At 38.8% G+C, this 21,329-nt stretch overlaps 1 protein-coding gene across 1 annotated transcript in view; it reads left to right on the top strand.

The window, feature by feature from the left end:
• LCA5 (lebercilin LCA5) overlaps nucleotides 1-21,010 on the top strand; it is a 40,747-nt gene extending 19,737 nt beyond the window's left edge. Inside the window, 5 exon segments of the mRNA XM_068985509.1 lie at nucleotides 15,465-15,602; nucleotides 16,509-16,602; nucleotides 17,401-17,543; nucleotides 19,732-19,864; nucleotides 20,163-21,010. Coding sequence (XP_068841610.1) covers nucleotides 15,465-15,602; nucleotides 16,509-16,602; nucleotides 17,401-17,543; nucleotides 19,732-19,864; nucleotides 20,163-21,010 — 1,356 coding nt within the window.
• The last annotated feature ends 319 nt before the right edge of the window (nucleotides 21,011-21,329 follow it).

The following is a 21,329-nucleotide window of genomic DNA, read 5'->3' as shown; positions in this document are numbered from 1 at the left end:
TTTCACTGAGTTAGACAAGGCTGTGGTCCATGTGATAAGATTGGCTACTTTTCTGTGATTATGGTTTCAGTGTATCTGCCCTCTGATTCCCTCTCACAATACCTACAGTCCCACTTGTGTTTCTCTTACATTGTAAACTTGGGTTCACTCTTGGCAAGAGTGAACATTGACATTCTAGGAATTCGCTAATTAAAAAGGACTGGGTTGGGTGAATTTAACTCAGATGACCATTATATCTACTACTGTGGGCAGGAATCCCTTAGAAGAAATGGAGTAGCCATCATGGTCCACAAAAGAGTCCAAAATGCAGTACTTGGATGCAATCTCAAAAACGACAGAATGATCTCTGTTCATTTATAAGGCAAACCATTCAATATCACGGTGATCCAAGCCTGTGCCCCAACCGGTAACGCTGAAGAAGCTGAAGTTGAATGGTTCTATGAAGACCTACAAGACCTTTTAGAACTAACACCCAAAAAAGATGTCCTTTTCATTATAGGGGACTGGAATGCAAAAGTAGGAAGTCAAGAGACATCTGGAGTAACGGGCACATGTGGCCTTGGAATGCGGAATGAAGCAGGGCAAAGACTAATAGAGTTTTGCCAAGAGACTGCACTGGTCATAGCAAACACCCTCTTCCAACAACACAAGAGAAGACTCTACACATGGACATCACCAGGTGGTCAACACCGAAATCAGATTGATTATATTCTTTGCAGCCAAAGATGGAGAAGCTCTATACAGTCAACAAAAACAAGACCAGGAGCTGACTGTGGCTCAGATCATGAACTCCTTACTGCCAAATTCAGACTTAAATTGAAGAAAGTAGGGAAAACCACTAGACCATTCAGGTATGACCTAAATCAAATCCCTTATGATTATACAGTGGAAGTGAGAAATAGATTTAAGGAACTAGATCTGATAGATAGCATGCCTGATGATCTATGGATGGAGGTCCACGACATTGTACAGGAGACAGGGATCAAGACCATCCCCATGGAAAAGAAATGCAAAAAAGCAAAATGGCTGTCTGAGGAGGCCTTACAAATAGCTGTGAACAGAAGAGAAGCAAAAAACAAAGGAGAAAAGGAAAGATATAAGCATCTGAATGCAGAGTTCCAAAGAATAGCAAGGAGAGATAAGAAAGCCTTCCTCAGCAATCAATGCAAAGAAATAGAGGGGAAAAAAACAGAATGGAAAAGACTAGAGATCTCTTCAAGAAAATTAGAGATACCAGGGGAACATTTCATGAAAAGATGGGCTCAATAAAGGACAGAAATGGTATGGACCTAACAGAAGCAGAAGATATTAAGAGGTGGAAGAATACACAGAGGAACTGTACAAATAATATCTTCCCGACCCAGATAATCATGATGGTGTAATCACTCACCAAGAGCCAGACATCCTGGAATGTGAAGTCAAGTGGGCCTTAGAAAGCATCACTACAAACAAAGCTAGTGGAGGTGAGCTATTCCAGTTGACCTATTTCAAGTCTTGAAAGATGATGCTGTGAAAGTGCTGCACTCAATATGCCAGCAAATTTGGAAAACTCAGCAGTGGCCACAGGACTGGAAAAGGTCAGTTTTCATTCCAGTCCCAAGAAAGGCAGTGCAAAAGAATGCTCAAACTACTGCACAGTTGCACTCATTTCGCATGCTAGCAAGGTAATGCTCACAATCCTTCAAGCTAGGCTTCAGCAGTGTGTGAACCAAGAACTTTCAGATGTTCTTGATTTAGAATAAGCAGAGGAACCAGAGATCAAATTGTCAGCATTCATTGGATCACAGAGAAATCAAGGGAATTTCAGAAAAACATCTACTTTAGCACTGACTGTGCTAAAGTCTTTGACTTTGTGGACCACAACAAACAGTGGAAAATTCTCAGAGAGTTGAGAATACCAGACCACCTTACTGGTCTTCTCAGAAACCTGTATGCAGGTCAAGAAGCAATAGTTAGACATGGAAGAACAGATTGGTTCAAAATTGGTAAAGGAATATGACAAGGCTGTATGTTGTCACCCTGCTTATTTAACTTCTATGCAGAGTACATCATGTGAAATTCAGGGCTGGATGAATCACAAGCTGGAATCAAGATTGCCGGGAGAAATATCAGTGACCTCAGATATGCAGATAATACCACTCTAATGGCAGAAAGTGAAGAGGAACTAAAAAAGAGCCTCTTGATGAGGGTGAAATAGAGGACAGTGAAAAAGCTGGCTGGAAATTCAGCATTAAAAAATAACTGAGATCATGGCATCTGGTCCCATCACTTCATGGCAAATAGCAGGGGGAAAAGTGGGAGCAGTGACAGATTTTATTTTGGGGGGCTCCAAAATCACTGATCACAGTCATGAAATTAAAAGATGTTTGCTTCTTGGAAGGAAAGCTATGACAAACCTAGGCAACGTATTAAAAGGCAGAGACATCACTTTGCCAACAAAGGTCTGTATAGTCAAAGCTATGGTTTTTCCAGTAGTCATGTGCAGATGTGAGAGATAGACTGTAAAGGAAGTGGAGCACCGAAGAATAATGCTTTTGAATTATGGTTCTGGAAAAGACTCCTGAGGATCCTGTGGACTATAAGGAGATCAAGCCAGTCAATCCTAAAGGAAGCCAACCCTGAATTCATTAGAAGATTTTTTGTGGAAGCTGACATTCCAATACTTTGGCCACCTGATGCAAAGAGCTGACTCATTAGAAAAGACCCTGATGCTGGGAAAGAGTGAAGGCAAAAGGAGAAAAGGGCATGGCAGAGGATGAGGTGGTGAGATAGCATCACTGAGTCAATGGACACGAATTTGAGCAAACTCCAGGAGATACTAGAGGACAGAGGAGTTGGTATGCCTCAGTCCATAGGGCCACACAGTCAGATATGACTGAGCAACTGAATAACAAGAAATGATTTTAAAATTTCTATTACTTCTGTAGTTATATGCCCCATTTTAATTCCTAATACAGTTAATATGTTCCTCTTCTTCTTGATAAAGCTTGCCAAAAAATGTAGCATGTATGAAAGCTGTGTTATTTTAAGTTCACAATTAAAAGTAAAACCGGTTCAGGTTTGTTTTACCTTTCTGGTGATTGTTTTGTTTTCTTTTACATTAAATGAAAAATCCTCTCTAATACTTTTGTCTTAAAGCCTATTTAATCGACACTACTTTTCTTTTTTTCTTTTGCCTAATATATTTTTTCCTTTACATTATTTGACTAAATTAATTTTTAAAACAAATTCAGCATAAGAATATCTTGTTCCATATTTATTTACTACATTTGTTGGCATTACTGAGGTAGATAGGTCTACGTGGGTTATTTTTTTAAAACAAAGTTATTGTCACCTTTTCTCTGCTTCTTTTTTTTTCATCCTGCCTCTTACTCTTTACCCTGCCTTTGCATTGATTTCAGAATGACAGATTCTACTACTCTTCTTTTAGAGTTTAGCCTCGAATTTTTAAGATAATCTGTATTTGAATTAAGGGAGTCTAAAGTCTTAGCCTTTGACTGTGTGGATCACAATGAACTGTGGAAAATTCTTCAAGAGATGGGAATACCAGACCACCTGACCTGCCTCTTGAGAAACCTATATGCAGGTCAGGAAGCAACAGTTAGAACTGGACATGGAACAACAGACTGGTTCCAAATAGGAAAAGGAGTATGTCAAGGCTGTATATTGTCACCCTGCTTATTTAATTTATATGCAGAGTACATCATGAGAAACCCTCTACTGGAAGAAACACAAGCTGGAATCAAGATTGCCGGGAGAAATATCAATCACCTCAGATATGCAGATGACACCACCCTTATGGCAGAAAGTGAAGAGGAACTAAAAAGCCTCTTGATGAAAGTGAAAGAGGAGAGTGAAAACGTTGGCTTAAAGCTCAACATTCAGAAAACGAAGATCATGGCATCCGGTCCCATCACTTCATGGGAGATAGATGGGGAAACAGTGGAAATAGTGTCAGACTTTATTTTTGGGGGCTCCAAAATCACTGCAGATGGTGATTGCAGCCATGAAATTAAAAGACGCTTCCTCCTTGGAAGAAAAGTTATGACCAACCTAGAGAGCATATTGAAAAGCAGAGACATTACTTTGCCGACTAAGGTCCGTCTAGTCAAGGCTATGGTTTTTCCTGTGGTCATGTATGAATGTGAGAATTGGACTGTGAAGAAGGCTGAGCGCCGAATTGATGCTTTTGAACTGTGGTGTTGGAGAAGACTCTTGAGAGTCCCTTGGACTGCAAGGAGATCCAACCAGTCCATTCTGAACTTTGGAAGGACTGATGCTGAGGCTGAAACTCCAGTACTTTGGCCACCTCATGCGAAGAGTTGACTCACTGGAAAAGACTCTGATGCTAGGAGGGATTGGGGGCAGGAGGAGAAGGGGACGACAGAGGATGAGGTGGCTGGATGGCATCACAGACTTGATGGACATGAGTTTGAGTGAACTCCAGGAGATGGTAATGGACAGGGAGGCCTGGCGTGCTGCGATTCATGGGATTGCAAAGAGTCAGACACGACTGAGCGACTGAAGTGAACTGAAAGTCTTAGTACTTGTGTTTTTTCACATTCCATCAGGACAGTGAAGCATTTTCTCTAGTCTCATATTATTGTTGTCTGTTTTAATTTACCTTATTTTAAAACTCCTCAATTCTTCAATCATTTTTTGAAGTTTACAATTAGTTTCTTGGCACACTGTTATTACTTGCATGTCACTATTTTTCATTAGTGTTCACCTTTCCTTCAGGGTTCACTTTCCTTCTGATCCTTTTGGTCATCCTTTCAATGAGGGCTTTTGAGTGGTTAGTTTTCTAGTCTTTCTATTTAATTTATCTTCATTCTTGAATGATAATTTTACCGAGTCTTGGATTGCAGGTTGACAGTTACTATCATTTAGAATTTGATTTTCTCTTTTAACTTCCTGCAGCTTTTTAAACATTTTGTTTGAATTCAGCAGTTTCTTGTTTTACCTCTAAGTGTCTAAAGGTACACTTATTTAAATTAAGTTTTTATATGGGGATAATTTTAAGGTTATAGAGAGTTGCAAATAAATACGTAGTTCTAACAACACTCTCATTCTCTTTACCCAGCTTCACCTTTTGTTAACATTTGCTCCATGTGTCTTATGTACACATATTCTTTCTCTGTCTTGTGTGAACACAAACATACATGTGCACATACATACACATGTAACTTTTTTCTCAACTATTTGAGAGAAAGTTCTATGTGTTTCCTCAGTTGCTTAGTTGTGTCCGACCCTTGGTAATCCTGTGAACTGTAAACTTCCGGGCTCCACTGTCCATGGCATTCTCCAGGCAAGAATACTGAAGTGGATTGCATTTCCTACTTCAGGGGATCTTCCCAACCCAGGGATCAAACCCGTGTCTCTTATGTCTCCAGCATTGGCAGGCAGATTCTTTACCACTGCACCACCTGGCAAGCTCCTGAAAGTTCTATACATAAGCTTTTCACCTCTAAATGTATTGCTTTTATTTCCTAAGAGTAAGGATATGTCCTTGTATAAACATAGTACTATTATGATATAAATTTACATTTATAAAGTGATTTGCTAGAATCCCTCCACACTATATTGTTTTTTTCCAGTTGATGTAATAGTGTCTTTTATACCACTTCACTGCTGTAGTACAAGATTCAATCTAGAGTCAAGTATTGTGTTGGTTGTCCAGATATCTTTAGCCTCCTTTAATTTGGAACATTGCCTCATACTTTTGTTGTCTCTTTTACGATATTCACATTTAAAAAATTTTAGTTCCCTGACCAGGGATTGAACTCATGTCCCCTGATTGGAAGGCAGTCTTAACCACTGGATCACCAGGGAAGTCTCAACATTCATGTTTTTGAAGAATATGGTACCCTATCCCTTTTCATTTACTAGAATATTGTTAATTTGTATTTCTTTGATGTTTTCTTATTAGACTGAGGTTTTTGTATTCTTCTGCAGAATACTGAATAAGTGATGTGTTATTTCCTTGTTAAGCTATCACAGCTGGAGGTACATGATGTTCACCTGTCCTTTACTGTTGATGTTAATTTTGATCACCTTGCCAATGTGTTGCTTGATTAAATTACTATTTTCCTTCTTCAGTGAAACCAATAAGCAATCTGTGGTGAGCCACTTGGGATGTATATATATCTTTTTCCCTATTAAAATTTAACATCCACTGATGATTCTTTTGTAATTCAATCTTTATCATGATGGTTTTCCAGCTCTAATCTCTCTTTTTATATCTTCAGTTCTAGAAATTTTGTAGCCTTTTTTTGGTTTTTAATATTATTTTTCCCCATTTTGTCATTGTCTTCTAAATTCCTATTACACTGTATAAAACTGTTTATAAAGGATATGGATGGCCAATAAACATAAAAATTAACTTCAGGATTATTAATCTAGGAAATAGAAATTAAAACAGTAATATTCTTTTTTTTGCTAGTCCACGGATTTTAAAATGTCAATATCCAATCATTCCAAGAATATAGTAAAATAAAGGCTACTAGACTTTTGAAGAGAATGTAATTGTTTACAGTCTTCCCAGAGGGCATTTTGGTAATGCTTTTCAAAAAGCTTTAAAATCATATAAATATCTATCAATCCAGAAACTTCTTTACATTTACCCTGAGGAAATAATATAAAACTAAGTTGAAATGTGTATATAATAGGATGTCCACCATAGGAGAAACTGAAAATGCTTGGATGTTGAGAAGCAGAATATGGTTAAATAAATTATGATAATTTATTGTGGAATAAATTTGGCAGTGTTCTCTCCTCTTCAGTTTTTTGGAATAGTTTGAGAAAGGTAAGTATAAGTGCTTTACATGTTTGGTAGATTTCCCCCATGAAGCCATCTGGTCCTGGACTTTTGTTTTCTGGGTTTTTTTTTTTTAATTATTAATTTTTAATTAAAGATTCTATGTTACTTCTAGTGATTGGTCTATTTAAATTGCCTGTTTCTTCTTGACTCAGACTTGGCAGACTGTGTGCTTCTAGAAATTTGTCCATTTCTTCTAGATTGTCCGGTTTGTTGACATATAACTATTCATAGTATTTTCTTATGATGTTTTTGGATCTCTGTTGTATTGGTTGCTATTTATCATTTTTCATTGCTTATTTACTTGAGTCCTCTTTATTTTCTTCTTGGTGAGCCTGGTTATAGGTTTATCAATTTTATCTTTCAAAAAAAAAAAAAAACAGCCCTTGTTTTCATTTGATCTTTTCTTCTGTTTCTTTTAAATCTTTATTTCCTCTCTGATTTTTACTATTTCCTTCCTTTTGCTGACTTTGGCCTTTGTTCTTTTTCTTATTCTTTACTCTCTTTCTTACTAAGGTGGTAAGTTAGGCTGTTTGAGATTTCTTCTTTCTCTCGAGGAAGGCCCCTATCACTATGAACTTTCCTCTAAGGGTTCATTTTGGTGTATTTTGGAGAGTTGTGTTTTCATTTTCGTTAGTCTCTAGGTATTTCTGATTTCCTCTTTGATTTTATCATTGACCCATTTTTTAAATTAGCATTAATATGTTATTTAATCTCTATATGTTCTTTATCTACTTTTCTTTCTGTAGTTGATTTCTAGTTTCATACTGTTGCGGCTGGAAAAGATGCTTGAAATAATTTCTGTCTTAAATTTGTTGAGGCTTGTTTTGTTATTTTGGTATGTGATCTATACTGGAGGACATTCCATGTGCATATGATATGTGTATTCTGCTTTTTTCTTGTATGTAGCTTCATGTAGGTATCAAGATTAACTGGTCTGTTATGTCATTTAAGGCCCCTGTGCCTTTTTGGTTTTCAGTCTCGACTATCTGTCCATTGACGTCAGTGGGATGTTAACATCTCATACTATTGTTGTATTATCAGTTTCTCTCTTTATGTTTGTTAGTATTTGCTTTCTATGTTTAGGTGCTCCTGTATTGGGTGTGTATACGTTAACAAGTGTTCAGTTCAGTTCAGTTCAGTCGCTCAGTCATGTCCGACTCTTTGCAACCCCATGAATCGCAGCACGCCAGGCCTCCCTGTCCATCACCAACTCCCGGAGTTCACTCAGACTCGGGTTCATCGAGTCAGTGATGCCATCCAGCCATCTCATCGTCTGTCGTCCCCTTCTCCTCCTGCCCCCAATCCCTCCCAGCATCAAAGTCTTTTCCAATGAGTCAACTCTTCACATGAGGTGGCCAAAGTATTGGAGTTTCAGCTTTAGCATCATTCCTTCCAAGTGTAATACCCTCTTATTATATTGACCCTTTTATCATTATACAAGGCCTTCCTTGCCTTCATTATAGTTTTTATTTTAAAGGCTGATATGACTGTGTGAGTATTGCTACCCACACTTTGTCATTTTTATTTTCATAAAACATCTTTTTTCATTCTCTTACACACTGTGTGTGTCTTCAGCCCTGAAGTGAGTCTCACACAGACAGCATATTTAAGGGTCTTGGTTTTTGTTTTTAAATCCAGTCAGTCACCTGTATCGTTTGACCAGAACATTTAGTGCGTTGACATTTAAAGTCAGTATTAACAGGTGTGTACTTACTGCCATTTGATTGCTTGTTTTCTGGTTGTGGCTACCATGGGGTTCACATACGTTGACTCATATCTACTTGGTTTAAACTGGGTAATCTTAAACATTTGAACTTAAATGTTCAAATACATTCTGAAAGATCTACATTTTTAAGCTGCATAACCCACATTTTGTGTATTTGATGTCACATTTTACATCTTCCTGATTATTCTTTAACTGTTTTAGTTACAGTTGCTTTTCTACTTTTTTCATCTTTTAATCTACATACTGCCTTTCCTACAGGGATTTTCTTACTTCATTTCAATTTACACAAGACCCTTCAACATTTCCTTAGGGTAGTTTTCATATGTTGAATTTTTTTTACTTTTGGTTGTCTGACAAGTTGTTTATCACTTCTATTCTAAATGATAAATATCTTTCAGAGCAGAATATTGTAGATTACAGGTTTTTCCCTTTCAGGGCTTTGACTATATCATGTCACTCACTTCTGGCCTGCAGAGTTTCTGCAGAGAAATCAGCTGATAGCCTTATGGGGACACCTTTCTCCTTTGCATATGACTTTTTTCTCTTGCTGCCTTTAGAATTCTCTCTTTAACTTTTACCGTTTTATTGTATGTCTTGGTGTAGGTCTGTTTGGGTTCATCTTGTTTGGAACCCTCTGTGCTTTATCTGAATATCTGTTTTCTTCTTCAGGTTTGGGAAGTTTTCAGCCATAATTTCATGGTATGAGATGGGACTTCTCTCTGTTCAGTGGCTGTCACCTCTTTGTCAGGGGCAGGGTCTGATCCCAAATTGCCAAAACAGCAGCTCTTCTTGTCAGGCTCAAGCTGCCTCTGTTCCCTTTAAGTGTGTATGTTTCTCTCTCTCAGCACCAGGACCTTCGCCCCCAAGCAGCGTTGCTGAAGCAGGTGGGGCTGTGCACAGACAGGCTCAGTGCACTGCTCCGGCAGGTGTCTGGCTCCTTTAGATGCAGCCCACGGTAGAGCCTTTTCCCTGGCCGTGGCCATCCCACATCCAGAGCCACGCTGTGGCAGGGACTGAGTAGGGATAGAGCATCTGCTTGGCTTTGGCTGGGGCACACAGTGAAGGAGTTTCAGGAGACTCAGAAACCAGCCAGACCTCTCCTCAGACGCATGGCAAGACCCCTCACAGCAGATCACTGTCCCCAGTCCCCACTTCGCTCCACGGGGAGGAGGAGCCTGTGTGGTTTCTCTGCATTTGTGTGGCAGGGGATATTGAGGTGTGGTACAGTGGCTGCTCCCAGAAATATGTCCTGCTTCTGGGCACTGCTTTAAAAAGTGCCGAAAATGGCTGCTGCAGACGCACCAGGCCCTGCCGCAGGACTCTGCTGCCTCTGTGTCCCAAAGCTGAGTCTGTCCCCTGATGCTGGCTACCCCAGATTCATTGCAGCATGGTGGCATAGAGTGAGCGGGGCTTGACTGTTCACTTGGCTTCAGCTGGGGCCTGGAGTGACACGGTTGTGGGAAACCCAGTAGCTGCTAGAGTGGGCCTTCCTCCAGCCAGCCTCAGAGGCAGGCCAGTGTTCATGTGCTCCTCTTCAGTGGAGTCCAGGGTTCCCCAGCCTTTCCGTCTGTCCAAGCAGTCCAGGGTGCTTCTCTCCTCCACTAAGACCCCAGGACTGGGACCCCAGTCTGTGGCTAAACATACTTAGTCCCCATGCAATTTCTCATTTCCTGAGTTCTTGCCCAGAAGCACAAGTCCTTACCCAGTCACTTTTCTCTCATTCCTGTTTACCTGTTTATCTTCCTTACAGCTGTGGTTATACAGCCCTTTTTTCAGTTTCTAGTTAGTTTTCTGTGAGAATTATTCAATCTGTAGACATATTTTTGATGTGTTCCTTGGGGCAGGTGAACTCCATGTCCCCTTAACTCCACCATCTTGATCTCCTTTCTTCCATGTTGGGAATTTGATTGCGGATTCAGTCTCTTTACTCATTATTAGCCTATTCACATTTTATGTTTCTTCCTGATTCATTCTTGGTAGGTTGTGTATTTCATTTTTTCTAGGTTATGTAAATTTTTGGCACATAATTGTTCATACTAGTCACTTATGATACAGAGCATTTCTGTAGTATTGGCTGTAATCTCTCCCCTCTCGTTTCCAGTTCTTTTTTCCTTAGTCCATGTAAAGATTTGTCAGTTTTGTTTACCTTTTCAAAGAACCAGCTCTTAGTTTCATTGATCCTTTCTGTTGTTTTCCTGGTCTCTATTTCACTTACTTCCACTTTGATCTTTATTATTTCCTTCCTTTTGCTAAATTCGGTCTTCTTCTTTGAGCTCCTCAAAGTAAAGTACAGTTCATTTCAGTTCAGTCACTCAGTCGTGTCCGACTCTTTATGATCCCATGAACCGCAGGCACGCCAGGCCTCCTTGTCCATCACCAACTCCCAGAGTTCACCGAAACTCTTGTCATCGAGTCGGTGATGCCATCCAGCCATCTCATCTTCTGTCCTCCCCTTCTCCTCCTGCCCCCAATCCCTCCCAGCATCAGAGCCTTTTCCAATGAGTCAACTCTTCGCATGAGGTGGCCAAAGTATTGGAGTTTCAGCTTTAGCATCATTCCTTCCAAAGAACACCCAGGACTGATCTCCTTTAGAATGGACTCGTTGGATCTCCTTGCAGTCCAAGGCACTCTCAAGAGTCTTCTCCAACACCACAGTTCAAATGCATCAATTCTTTGGCGCTCAGCTTTCTTCCCAGTCCAACTTTCACATCCATTCATGACCACTGGAAAAACCATAGCCTTGACTAGACGGACCGTTGTTTGCAAAGTAACGTCTCTGCTTTTTAATATGCTGTCTAGGTTGGTCATAACTTTCCTTCCAAGGAGTAGGCGTCTTTTAATTTCATGGCTGCGGTCACCGTCTGCAGTGATTTTGAAGCCCGAAAAAATAAAGTCTGACACTGTTTCCAGTTTCCCCATCTGTTTCCCATGAAGTGATGGGACCAGATGCCATGATCTTCGTTTTCTGAATGTTGAGCTTTAAGCCAACTTTTTCACTCTCCTCTTTCACTTTCATCAAGAGGCTTTTTAGTTCCTTTCACTTTCTGCCATAAGGGTGGTGTCATCTGCATATCTGAGGTTATTGATATTTCTCCCAGCAATCTTGATTCCAGCTTGTGTTTCTTCTGGTCCAGCATTTCTCATGATGAAGAAGACTCTGCATAGAAGTTAAATAAGCAGGGTGACAATATACAGCCTTGATGTCCTCCTTTTCCTATTTGTAACCAGTCTGTTGTTCCATGTCCAGTTCTAACTGTTGCTTCCTGACCTGCCTACAGATTTCTCGAGGCAGGTCAGGTGGTCTGGTATTCCCATCTCTCTCAGAATTTTCCACAGTTTCTTGTGATCCACACAGTCAAAGGCTTTGGCATAGTCAGTAAAGCAGAAATAGATGTTTTTCTGGAACTCTGTTGCTTTTTCCATGATCCAGCAGATGTTGGCAATTTGATCTCTGGTTCCTCTGCCTTTTCTAAAACCAGCTTGAACATCAGGAAGTTCACGGTTCATGTATTGCTGAAGCCTGGCTTGGAGAATTTTGAGCATTACTTTACTAACGTGTGAGATGAGTGCAATTGTGCGGTAGTTTGAACATTCTTGGGGCTTCCCTGGTGGCTCAGCGGGTAAAGCATCTGCCCACAATGTGGGAGACCCGGGTTCAATTCCTGGGCTGGGAAGATCCCCTGGAGAAGGAAACGGCAACTCACTCCAGTACCCTTGCTGGGAAAATCCCATGGACAGAGAAGTCTGGTAGGCTACAGTCCGTGGGGTCACAGAGTCGGACACGATTGAGCAACTTCACTTTCACTTTTGAACATTCTTTGGCATTGCCTTTCTTTGGGATTGGAATGAAAACTGACCTTTTCCAGTCCTGTGGCCACTGCTGAGTTTTCCAAATTTGCTGGCATATTCAGTGCAGCACTTTCACAGCATCATCTTCCAGGATTTGAAATACCTGAGCTGGAATTCCATCACCTCCACTAGCTTTGTTTGTAGTGATGCTTTCCAAGGCCCACTTGACTTCACATTCCAGGATGTCTGGCTCTAGGTGAGTGATCACACCATTGTGATTATCTGGGTCGTGAAGATCTTTTTTGTACAGTTCTGTATATTCTTGCCACCTCTTCTTAATATCTTCTGCTTCTGTTAAGTCCGTAGCATTTCTGTTCTTTATTGAGCCCATCTTTGCATGAAATGTTCCCTTGGTATCTCTAATCTTCTGGAAGAGATCTCTAGTCTTTCCCATTCTGTTGTTTCCCTCTATTTCTTTGCACTGATTGCTGAGGAAGGCTTTTTTTAAATCTCTTCTTGCTATTCTCTGGAACTCTGCATTCAGATGCTTATATTTTTCCTTTTCTCCTTTGATTTTTGCTTCTCTTCTGTTCACAGCTATTTGTAAGGCCTCCTCAGACAGCCATTTTGCTTTGTTGCATTTCTTTTCCATGGGGATGGTCTTGATCCCTGTCTCCTGTACACTGTCACGAACCTCTGTCCATAGTTCATCAGGTATTCTATCAGATCTAGTCCCTTAAACCTATTTCTCACTTCCACTGTATAATCATAAGGGATTTGATTTAGGTCATACCTGAATGGTCTAGTGGTTTTCCCTACTTTCTTCAATTTAAGTCTGAATTTAGCAATAAGAAGGTCATGATCAGAGCCACAGTCAGCACCCCGCCTTGTTTTTGCTGACTGTATAGAGCTTCTCCATCTTTGGCTGCAAAGAATATAATCAATCTGATTTCAGTGTTGACCATCTGGTGATGTCCATGTGTAGAGTCTTCTCTTGTGTTGTTGGAAGAGGGTGTTTGCTATGACCAGTGCGGTCTCTTGGGAAAACTCTATTAGCCTTTGCCCTGCTTCATTCCATATTCCAAGGCCAAATTTGCCTGTTACTCCAGGTGTCTCTTGACTTCCTACTTTTGCATTCCAGTCCCCTATAATGAAAAGGACATCTTTTTTGGGTGTTCTAAAAGGTCTTGTAGATCTTCATAGAACCATTCAACTTCAGCTTCTTCAGCGTTACTGGTTGGGGCATAGGCTTAGATCACCGTGATATTGAATGGTTTGCCTTGGAAACGAACAGAGAGCATTCTGTCGTTTTTGAGATTGCATCCAAGTACTGCATTTTGGACTCTTTGTGGACCATGATGGCTACTCCATTTCTTCTAAGGGATTCCTGCCCACAGTAGTAGATATAATGGTCGTCTGAGTTAGGTTGCTTATTTGAGATCTTTCTAATTTCTAAATATATGCATTAATGCTCTAAGCTTTGAGTTTTCACTGCAATACACAAGATTTGGTGTGTGTATTAAATATTTCCATTTTTGTTGGTTTTAAGATAATTTTTAAAATTTCCCTTTTGGTTTCTTTTTTGACCTAGTGGTTGTATAGAAGTGTGTTCTTTTAGCTTTAGCATCATTCCTTCCAAAGAAATCCCAGGGCTGATCTACCTCAGAATGGACTTGTTGGAGGACTCTCAAGAGTCTTCTCTAACACGGAATGATGCTAAAGCTGAAACTCCAGTACTTTGGCCACCTCATGCGAAGAGTTGACTCACTGGAAAAACTCTGATGCTGGGAGGGATTGGGGGCAGGAGGAGAAGGGGACGACAGACGATGAGATGGCTGGATGGCATCACTGACTCAATGGACGTGAGTCTGAGTGAACTCCGGGAGATGGTGATGGACAGGGAGGCCTGGCGTGCTGCAATTCATGGGGTCGCAAAGAGTCAGACACGACTGAGCAACTGAACTGAACTGTGTTCTTTTATTTCCATGTTTTTTAATCTTTTAACTTTGTTCTTGTGATTGATAGCACTAGTGGTAAAGAACCTGCCTGTCAGTGCAGAGACAAGAGTTCAGTCCCTGGGTCGGGAAGATCCCCTGAGGAGGGCCTGGCAACCCACTCCAGTATTCTTGCCTGGAGAATCCCTTGGACAGAGGAGCCTGGTGGGCCACAGTCCATAGGGTCGCAAAGATTCAGAAATGAGTGAAGTGACTTAGCACAAGCACACAAGCATAAGTCATCAGAAAAGATAGTTGGTATGATTTCATTCTTAAATTTGCTAAGATTTGTTTTGATCAGTATGATCAATCTTGGAGAATGTTGCATGTGTACTCGAGAAGAATAAGTATTCTGCTACTGTTGGATATAAAGTGTGGTTCCAACATTTCCTTGTTGATTTTCTGTTTGGACAGTCTTTCCATTGCTGATAGTGTGGTATTGAACTTTCCTACTGTTATAGTATTGTTGTTGACTTCTCCCTTAATATCTATCAGTATTTGCTTAATATGTTTCATTGTTTGGGTGTTGATAGTGTATATGTTATGATATGTTCTTAATGTATTGACTACTTTATCATTGACCTTTGTTTTTTGTTACCTTTTTTGGCTTGAGGTTTATTTTATCTGATATAAGTAAAACTGTGCCACTTTATTCTGATTTCTGTTTGCTTAAAATACCATATTCCATCCTTTCACTTTGATCTCGTATGTCTTTTGAGCTGAAATAAGTAAAAACTGGGATGATGCTCTCTGCACCTTGAATAGTGCTGTGTAATTTTACACAGCTGTCTCAGTTTCTGTTTGCTAAATAATGGTTCCCAAAGCCAGTGTTTCTCATCACATCTTTTAGCTGTCTTTTGCTCCCAATTTAAATGACTATCCATGTACTCTTCATGCAGCATTTATGTATAAATCATTGTGAAATATAGTAAGTGAAATAATAGGCTAAATATCTTACTAAATTGTTGATAAATCTATGTTCCATTTCATTGTATATTTATGAACACGAAGCCCAGTCTAATTTGTGTGTCTTGTTTGGTACCACAGAAAATGTCATTTTGACACTGTGTGCAGTATTTTACTGTTGAATTATTTTTTAAGTACTTTTTTCTGTGTATTTATATACATATCATAGGAACTATCAAGAAACCTTGAGCTAAGTACTAACAGTTTGCAGCGACAGTTGCTTGCTGAAAGGAAAAGGGCATGTGAGGCTCATGATGAAAATAAACTTCTTCAAAAGGAGCTACAAGGACTATATGACAAATTAAAGGTAAGCATTTTATTTTAAATTGCATCATTTCTCTCCATGATATATCTTAGATGAAAACTCAATATTTTAACACTGTTATCATTTATATTTGGAACTTTGATTTTGACACTTATAAAGAAAATATTTATTAATATAATCACTGTAACTAAAAATGAGACATTAGATTCACTAATGTAGATAGGAATGCTACAACTGAAAAATGTTATAGAATCCTGGAAGAAAAATTATGGGTCTAGAGTCTTTCTGTGTTGCATGGTTGAATAATCCAATGTTCTTCCTCATATAACCCCATGATTGATTATTTTTAAAGTTGTTTCAGATAATGCCCTTTCTTTTCATAGTATTTAGAGGAAACATTCAAATTATTTAATTTTGTTGAAGTAGATGTTCTTAATTCTACCCAAAGTTCACTGATGGGTTGACATATTGTGCAACTTAAAGCATTTATGCGTTATCTTTCATAGAATTTTCATTTTGTTAATCAAATTTTCAGAGAGAGAAAGTCTTAGCTGCAAAATGGTGAAGAACACTTGTGTTTTAAAAAATGGCCTAATTTTTAACTCATCATTAATTTGGAACCCAAATTTGAGAGATGCTAATTAAATTCTTTATCTCTGAGGCTAGGCCTGGAAGTCAGTTGAAGACAATAGGAGTGGGTAGAAAAAGACTTTTGCCTTATTCTGATTTTCTTGACTGCTAGTGTGTATTGGATTTTTAATGGAGAATCACTGGTCTACCCTAACCTAAATGCCCTAAAAGCATTCCTTTCTATAGTTGGTAGTTGCAAAGGGAAGCTGCACCTAGGTGTATTCCAATTTGATGAGGAAAATACCAGTGGACAAGGTGAGGATTTTTATTTTAAACTGAAACTCTATACATTCTTAATTATATTGGGTTTGTTTTTAGGAAAAGGAGAGAGAACTGGACATAAAAAACAGATATTCTAATCGTCTGCCAAAGACTTCAAAGAAAGAAAAAGAATTTCCATCAAGAAAAAATGGTATAGTAGTTATTGTTGAAAGACATATTGCAGTTTTTCTTATTAATAAATTAATTTTTAAGTAGAAGGAAGCTGAGGGGAAAAAACTTTATTGAAATAAATTTAAATTCCCTTATAGGTACTTTTCAGAAATCTTTGACTTTCTCAGCTTTTTCCCTTGAGGTCATTAAAATTATTTTACATAATTTAAAAAAATGTAATGTTTTTTTTATCTTTTATGAAAAAATATAAGCATACCCTAAATGGGAGATTATAGTATAATGAGCCTTTATTTATGGCTTACCTGCCTTTTAACAGTTATACATTTTACTAATTTTATTTCATCTAGTTTGTCTACTTTTTTTCTACCTTAGAGGAAATCCCAGCTCTTGTTCATTTCACTCATAAATACTTTGGTGTTTTTATGCATATCCATACGTTTTTTAAAAAACAAAAGTGTAAATTTCCTTTTTCTCTGAATTCCAAAGAGTTAAAAACATAAACTTCCTAAAAGTTTAATAGGATTTATTTCTCAGAACTGTCTTCAAGTCACAAAGTGAAAGTGAAAGTGAAGTCGCTCAGTCGTGTCCCACTCTTCAGGACCCCATGGACTGCAGCCTACCAGGCTCGTCCATCCATGGGATTAAGTCACAAAATTGCCAGCAAATCCTAGAAATAAAAGAAAAAATAGTAATAGTGAGTAGTCATGGAGCTGAGAAACATGCATTATCTCATGTAGAGCGTGAACATATACCAGCTGAATTCCATAAATCTTAGCACTGTACGATTAGAAAAATTCTTTTATAATTTTCATGGTAGCTGCATGCCAGAGTGATTTTACAAACCAGTGTACAAAAGGAATACAAACCAGTGACGACTTCAAGCTGGAGGACTATCCTATAACACCACAGACAGTTATGTGTTATGAAAACAAAAGGGAAGAACCTGAACGTCTTTCTTTGGTGAGTTTAGCAATATGATTAGGTACTAAAGTCTAGGTGTAAAGTATTCCTAAATACACAATATCAAACATTTACAAATTTCAACAATGGAGTGAGTGCTGTAGCTGTATAAATATGCAGCTAGCCTTTTATAAGGAAAAAGGTAACATCTGTGCATTTTATTAAACTCCTTTGGATTGACTGTCAGTTAGCACTATCTTTCAGGTGCTTCAGAAATGTTGTACTTTCTGGGCTGGAGAAAGAAGAAAAGTTTTGAAGTGTCTTACCTTTTATGTTTCTTACCAGATAGTCTCTCAAAATCCTTCTTGCTTTTGTGTTTAATAGCAAACTATAGTAGCTTTCAAATGATCTGTTAGAATTTGACTATTTTTTTGGCCTCCTGCATAAGAGACTTTTATAGGTTAGATGAATGTTGAACCAAATAATTGCAGTAGAATCTGACTTTATATCATTCAAATTAGAGTGGCCTTCAGGAGCTCTGTGTTGGATCTTCATTAAAAAGGATTCATTGAGTACCGAAAGGTCCTTTTCTCTAATAGGGTTTTGTCTTCGGTGTTTACAGTTGAGATCTCCTCCTGTGGTATAAAATAAAAAGGACGGACTAAATTGGTTCCTGTGTGTACTCTAGTTTTTTCTTTTATTTCGTTTTACAATATAAGTTATGGTATCTCTTTTCTTTCTTCATTTGAATATCATTGAAACTGTGTGTGTGCTAAGTCAGCGTGTCCCACTTAGTGACCGCATGGACTGTAGCCCACCAGGCTCCTCTGTCCATGGGATTCTCCAGGCAGGAATACAGGAGTGGGTTGCCAGGTGCTCCTCCGGGGGATCCCCGCAACCCAGGGACCAAACTCGCGTCTCTCATGTCTTCTGCATTGGCAGTTGGTTCTTTACAACTAGTGCCACCTGGAAAGCCCATCAAGACTAGATCATGTTGATTTATTTTTAAAGGTAAAGCGTAGAATACCAAAGTAATTCTTAATCTTAGAAAGGTAAAAAAAAAATGCTCTTTTTTAAGAGTCAGCACAAGCAGCAGCAGTCTGGTGTGGTGAAAGAGAGGATGTGGCCTTGGAGTTAGCGCTGCTTTTTAATTAAATTATGATTCTAACATTTTAGTGACTTGTATGACTTCTTGGAACATCAGTTTCCTAATCTATAAAACAAGGGCGGGTTACCCTTCAGGTCTGTGGTAGTAACTAATCAGGAAGCTTATCCTGTAACTTTAAGGGGTCCCAGCAGATGGGAGCTGTTACAATTGGAAAGAGACCCAGAATACAGTGGTGCAAGCCAGATTCAAGACACTTTCTCTTGTAATAAACTGAAGGTCAGGGGATAGTCCAGGATGGGTGGACACCTTTGTTCCATGGTAGCCATTCTTGGCCTGTTTTTCAGTCATAAAGAATATATCCTCATCTGTGTGGCTGGAATTGGCTTAGCACACCTGGGAGAAGGAGGAATGAGGAAGTGCAGGGCAAGCAGTTTTTGTTTAAATAAATGTGGTCAGAAGTTGCATATGTACTTCCACTCACTTTCCACTGGTCCTGTCTAGCTTCAGGGGAAGGCTAGCAAATAAGACCTCCAGTTAGGGAGCCCTATGTTCTGCTGAAACTCAAGGGATTCTGTAACTAAAAGGAAGAAGGAGGAAATGGGTACTAGGAGACAGTTCTTTCTTCTGCATGTCCACTAATTATATATTCTACTTTTATTAAGAAAAATCACACACACATATGAAAGGGACTATAAGAAACAATATGTTTTAAGTTTATATTTTTAATTGATTTTAAATGTTATGAGATTTACTAATTGGAGGCCTTGGGCATAGTATAAACTTGAAAGATTGAGTGCGTCACTTGGGCCTTTAATAGTTGATGAATAGCCTTTTCTTGTTAACTGAATTCATCAGATTTTGTTGTGAAATGTATGAAGTAAGGGTACTTTAGAATTTTATGTAGGATATTGGTTCTGATATGTCTTCCAAATGCCTCTTTAAAAATTTTAACTAAAGTAAGAATTTTATGTGCTTGTGAAAATCTTTCAAAGGTGGTAACTTGTGGCTTGCTGCTTTGGAAATGGAAAATTTGCTTTAATTTCTAACTTAGTTGCTTAATGGGAGATAAATTTATGATACTTACTTTTCCCCCTTTTCCGGCATGTGAACTTTGCATTTTTTTTTTTAAACACATAATAGGATATGGAATCTCAAGAGAGAGATAATCTTGGAGAAGTTGGGATTCTAAACCCAACTGTGGAAAGAGAAGACAAATTTGCTAAAGATCAAGGACTCCGTGTTGTGAAACAGAATGTTGAGAAGCTGGAGAATGGTAAGAGCTTAAGCAAATGATGAGTAAACATCCCTTGGGAAAGAAAGGGTTAATATCCCCTTTATCAAGAGGCGCAGACATCTGAATGAAGTTTTGAAGGAAAGAAAAAGAATGAAGACTTTAAGTCTTTAAGTATGTTTTTTAAACCCAGAATATCAAGTATAAAAATGAAATTTATAGTGTACTGAGCATACACAAATTAGCTGAAACTGGTTTGTAAATTAAGATGAGAGTTGTTTTCTTATTTGAAAATACTGACTACTATAAAATCCCATTTTAAAAATTTGATTTCTTACAGGATGGGAAAGAGAAAAACTTGCTAAAAAGCCAAAGCAAAAGACATCTTTGTTGGAAAGAGTAGGAAAGCCAATGTTGGAAACTGGACAATACCAAGCGGAAATGTACCAGGTTCAGAAAATTGATAAACTGGAAGAAGGGAGGCTAAAGAGAGAAATGCTACTTGCTAAACTGAATGAAATCAATAGAGAACAAGACTCTCAGAATGTAAAATATCCTTTGCTGCCATCGCTTCCTGACTTGAAACCAAAACTGCGTTCCCCAGAGAGAAACCCCAGAACACACATGTCCTCTGGATCCTCAGAGAGATTACTTAACGAGCATCATCTGCAAGACCTCAGTCTTTCAACGACCAGAGAAGATGGTCAGGATCCAGGCCGTACTCGAAGCCCAGCCTCTCCAGCTGAGCTTGTGTTTGGCAGCTATGTGCCTTCATTCGCAAAAACACCAGTGAGGTCGAATCCAGTTAGCCAAAAAAGTGACCTTTTGGGTTTCTCAGGAAATAATACAGAGAAATGTAGTAGAGACGGTATAGATTCAGTTACCCGACGAGAAAGAAAAGCCAGCCTGATGGAACTGCTGTTTGGTGCCAGTGGCAGCAGCAGCCTTTCCTCCAAAAGCAGTGACCCAAGTTCTCTGGCTGCCACTAAAGAAGACTGTGACTCTCTAAATTTTCTCCCTGGGGATAAAAGCAGCTGGGATAGGGAACATAGAGATGATGATGACTCTTTCCTCAGCAAAGGAAGTTTTAATCCAAGCAGACACCGATTAAGACATGGAAACAGTAAACCAGCGGTAAAAGCAGTTGATTCTGTAGAAGATGAAATTGAAGAAGTAGTGCTGAGATGACTGACTAGAATGTCTTTTTCCAGTTGTAATTATTAAGATATTTTAATACAGTATTTAGCTGATTCAAGAGGTAAAAGCTATTTGCAAAAAGGAAGTGAGTATTGTAATGTATTAACAAGTCCTTATGAAGGAATAATTTTTAGTATATAAATACAGTGAAAAGTAGCTCATACCACACCATGTAGCTAGTTTGCCAATACAGAAGGAGGCTCTTTTGAATGAAACCAAAAATAGAGATGTATCTTACTTTCTTTGTGCAAATAGAGATGTATCTCACTTCCTTTTTGCAAATAGGTTTTACCTCTTGAATCAGCTCTAT

This window comes from Capricornis sumatraensis, chromosome 13 (genome assembly GCF_032405125.1).
Source record: "Capricornis sumatraensis isolate serow.1 chromosome 13, serow.2, whole genome shotgun sequence".
NCBI lineage: Eukaryota > Metazoa > Chordata > Mammalia > Artiodactyla > Bovidae > Capricornis > Capricornis sumatraensis.
The sequence above is the reverse complement of the archived record's forward strand: the minus strand, read 5'-3'. Positions and strand labels throughout refer to the sequence as shown.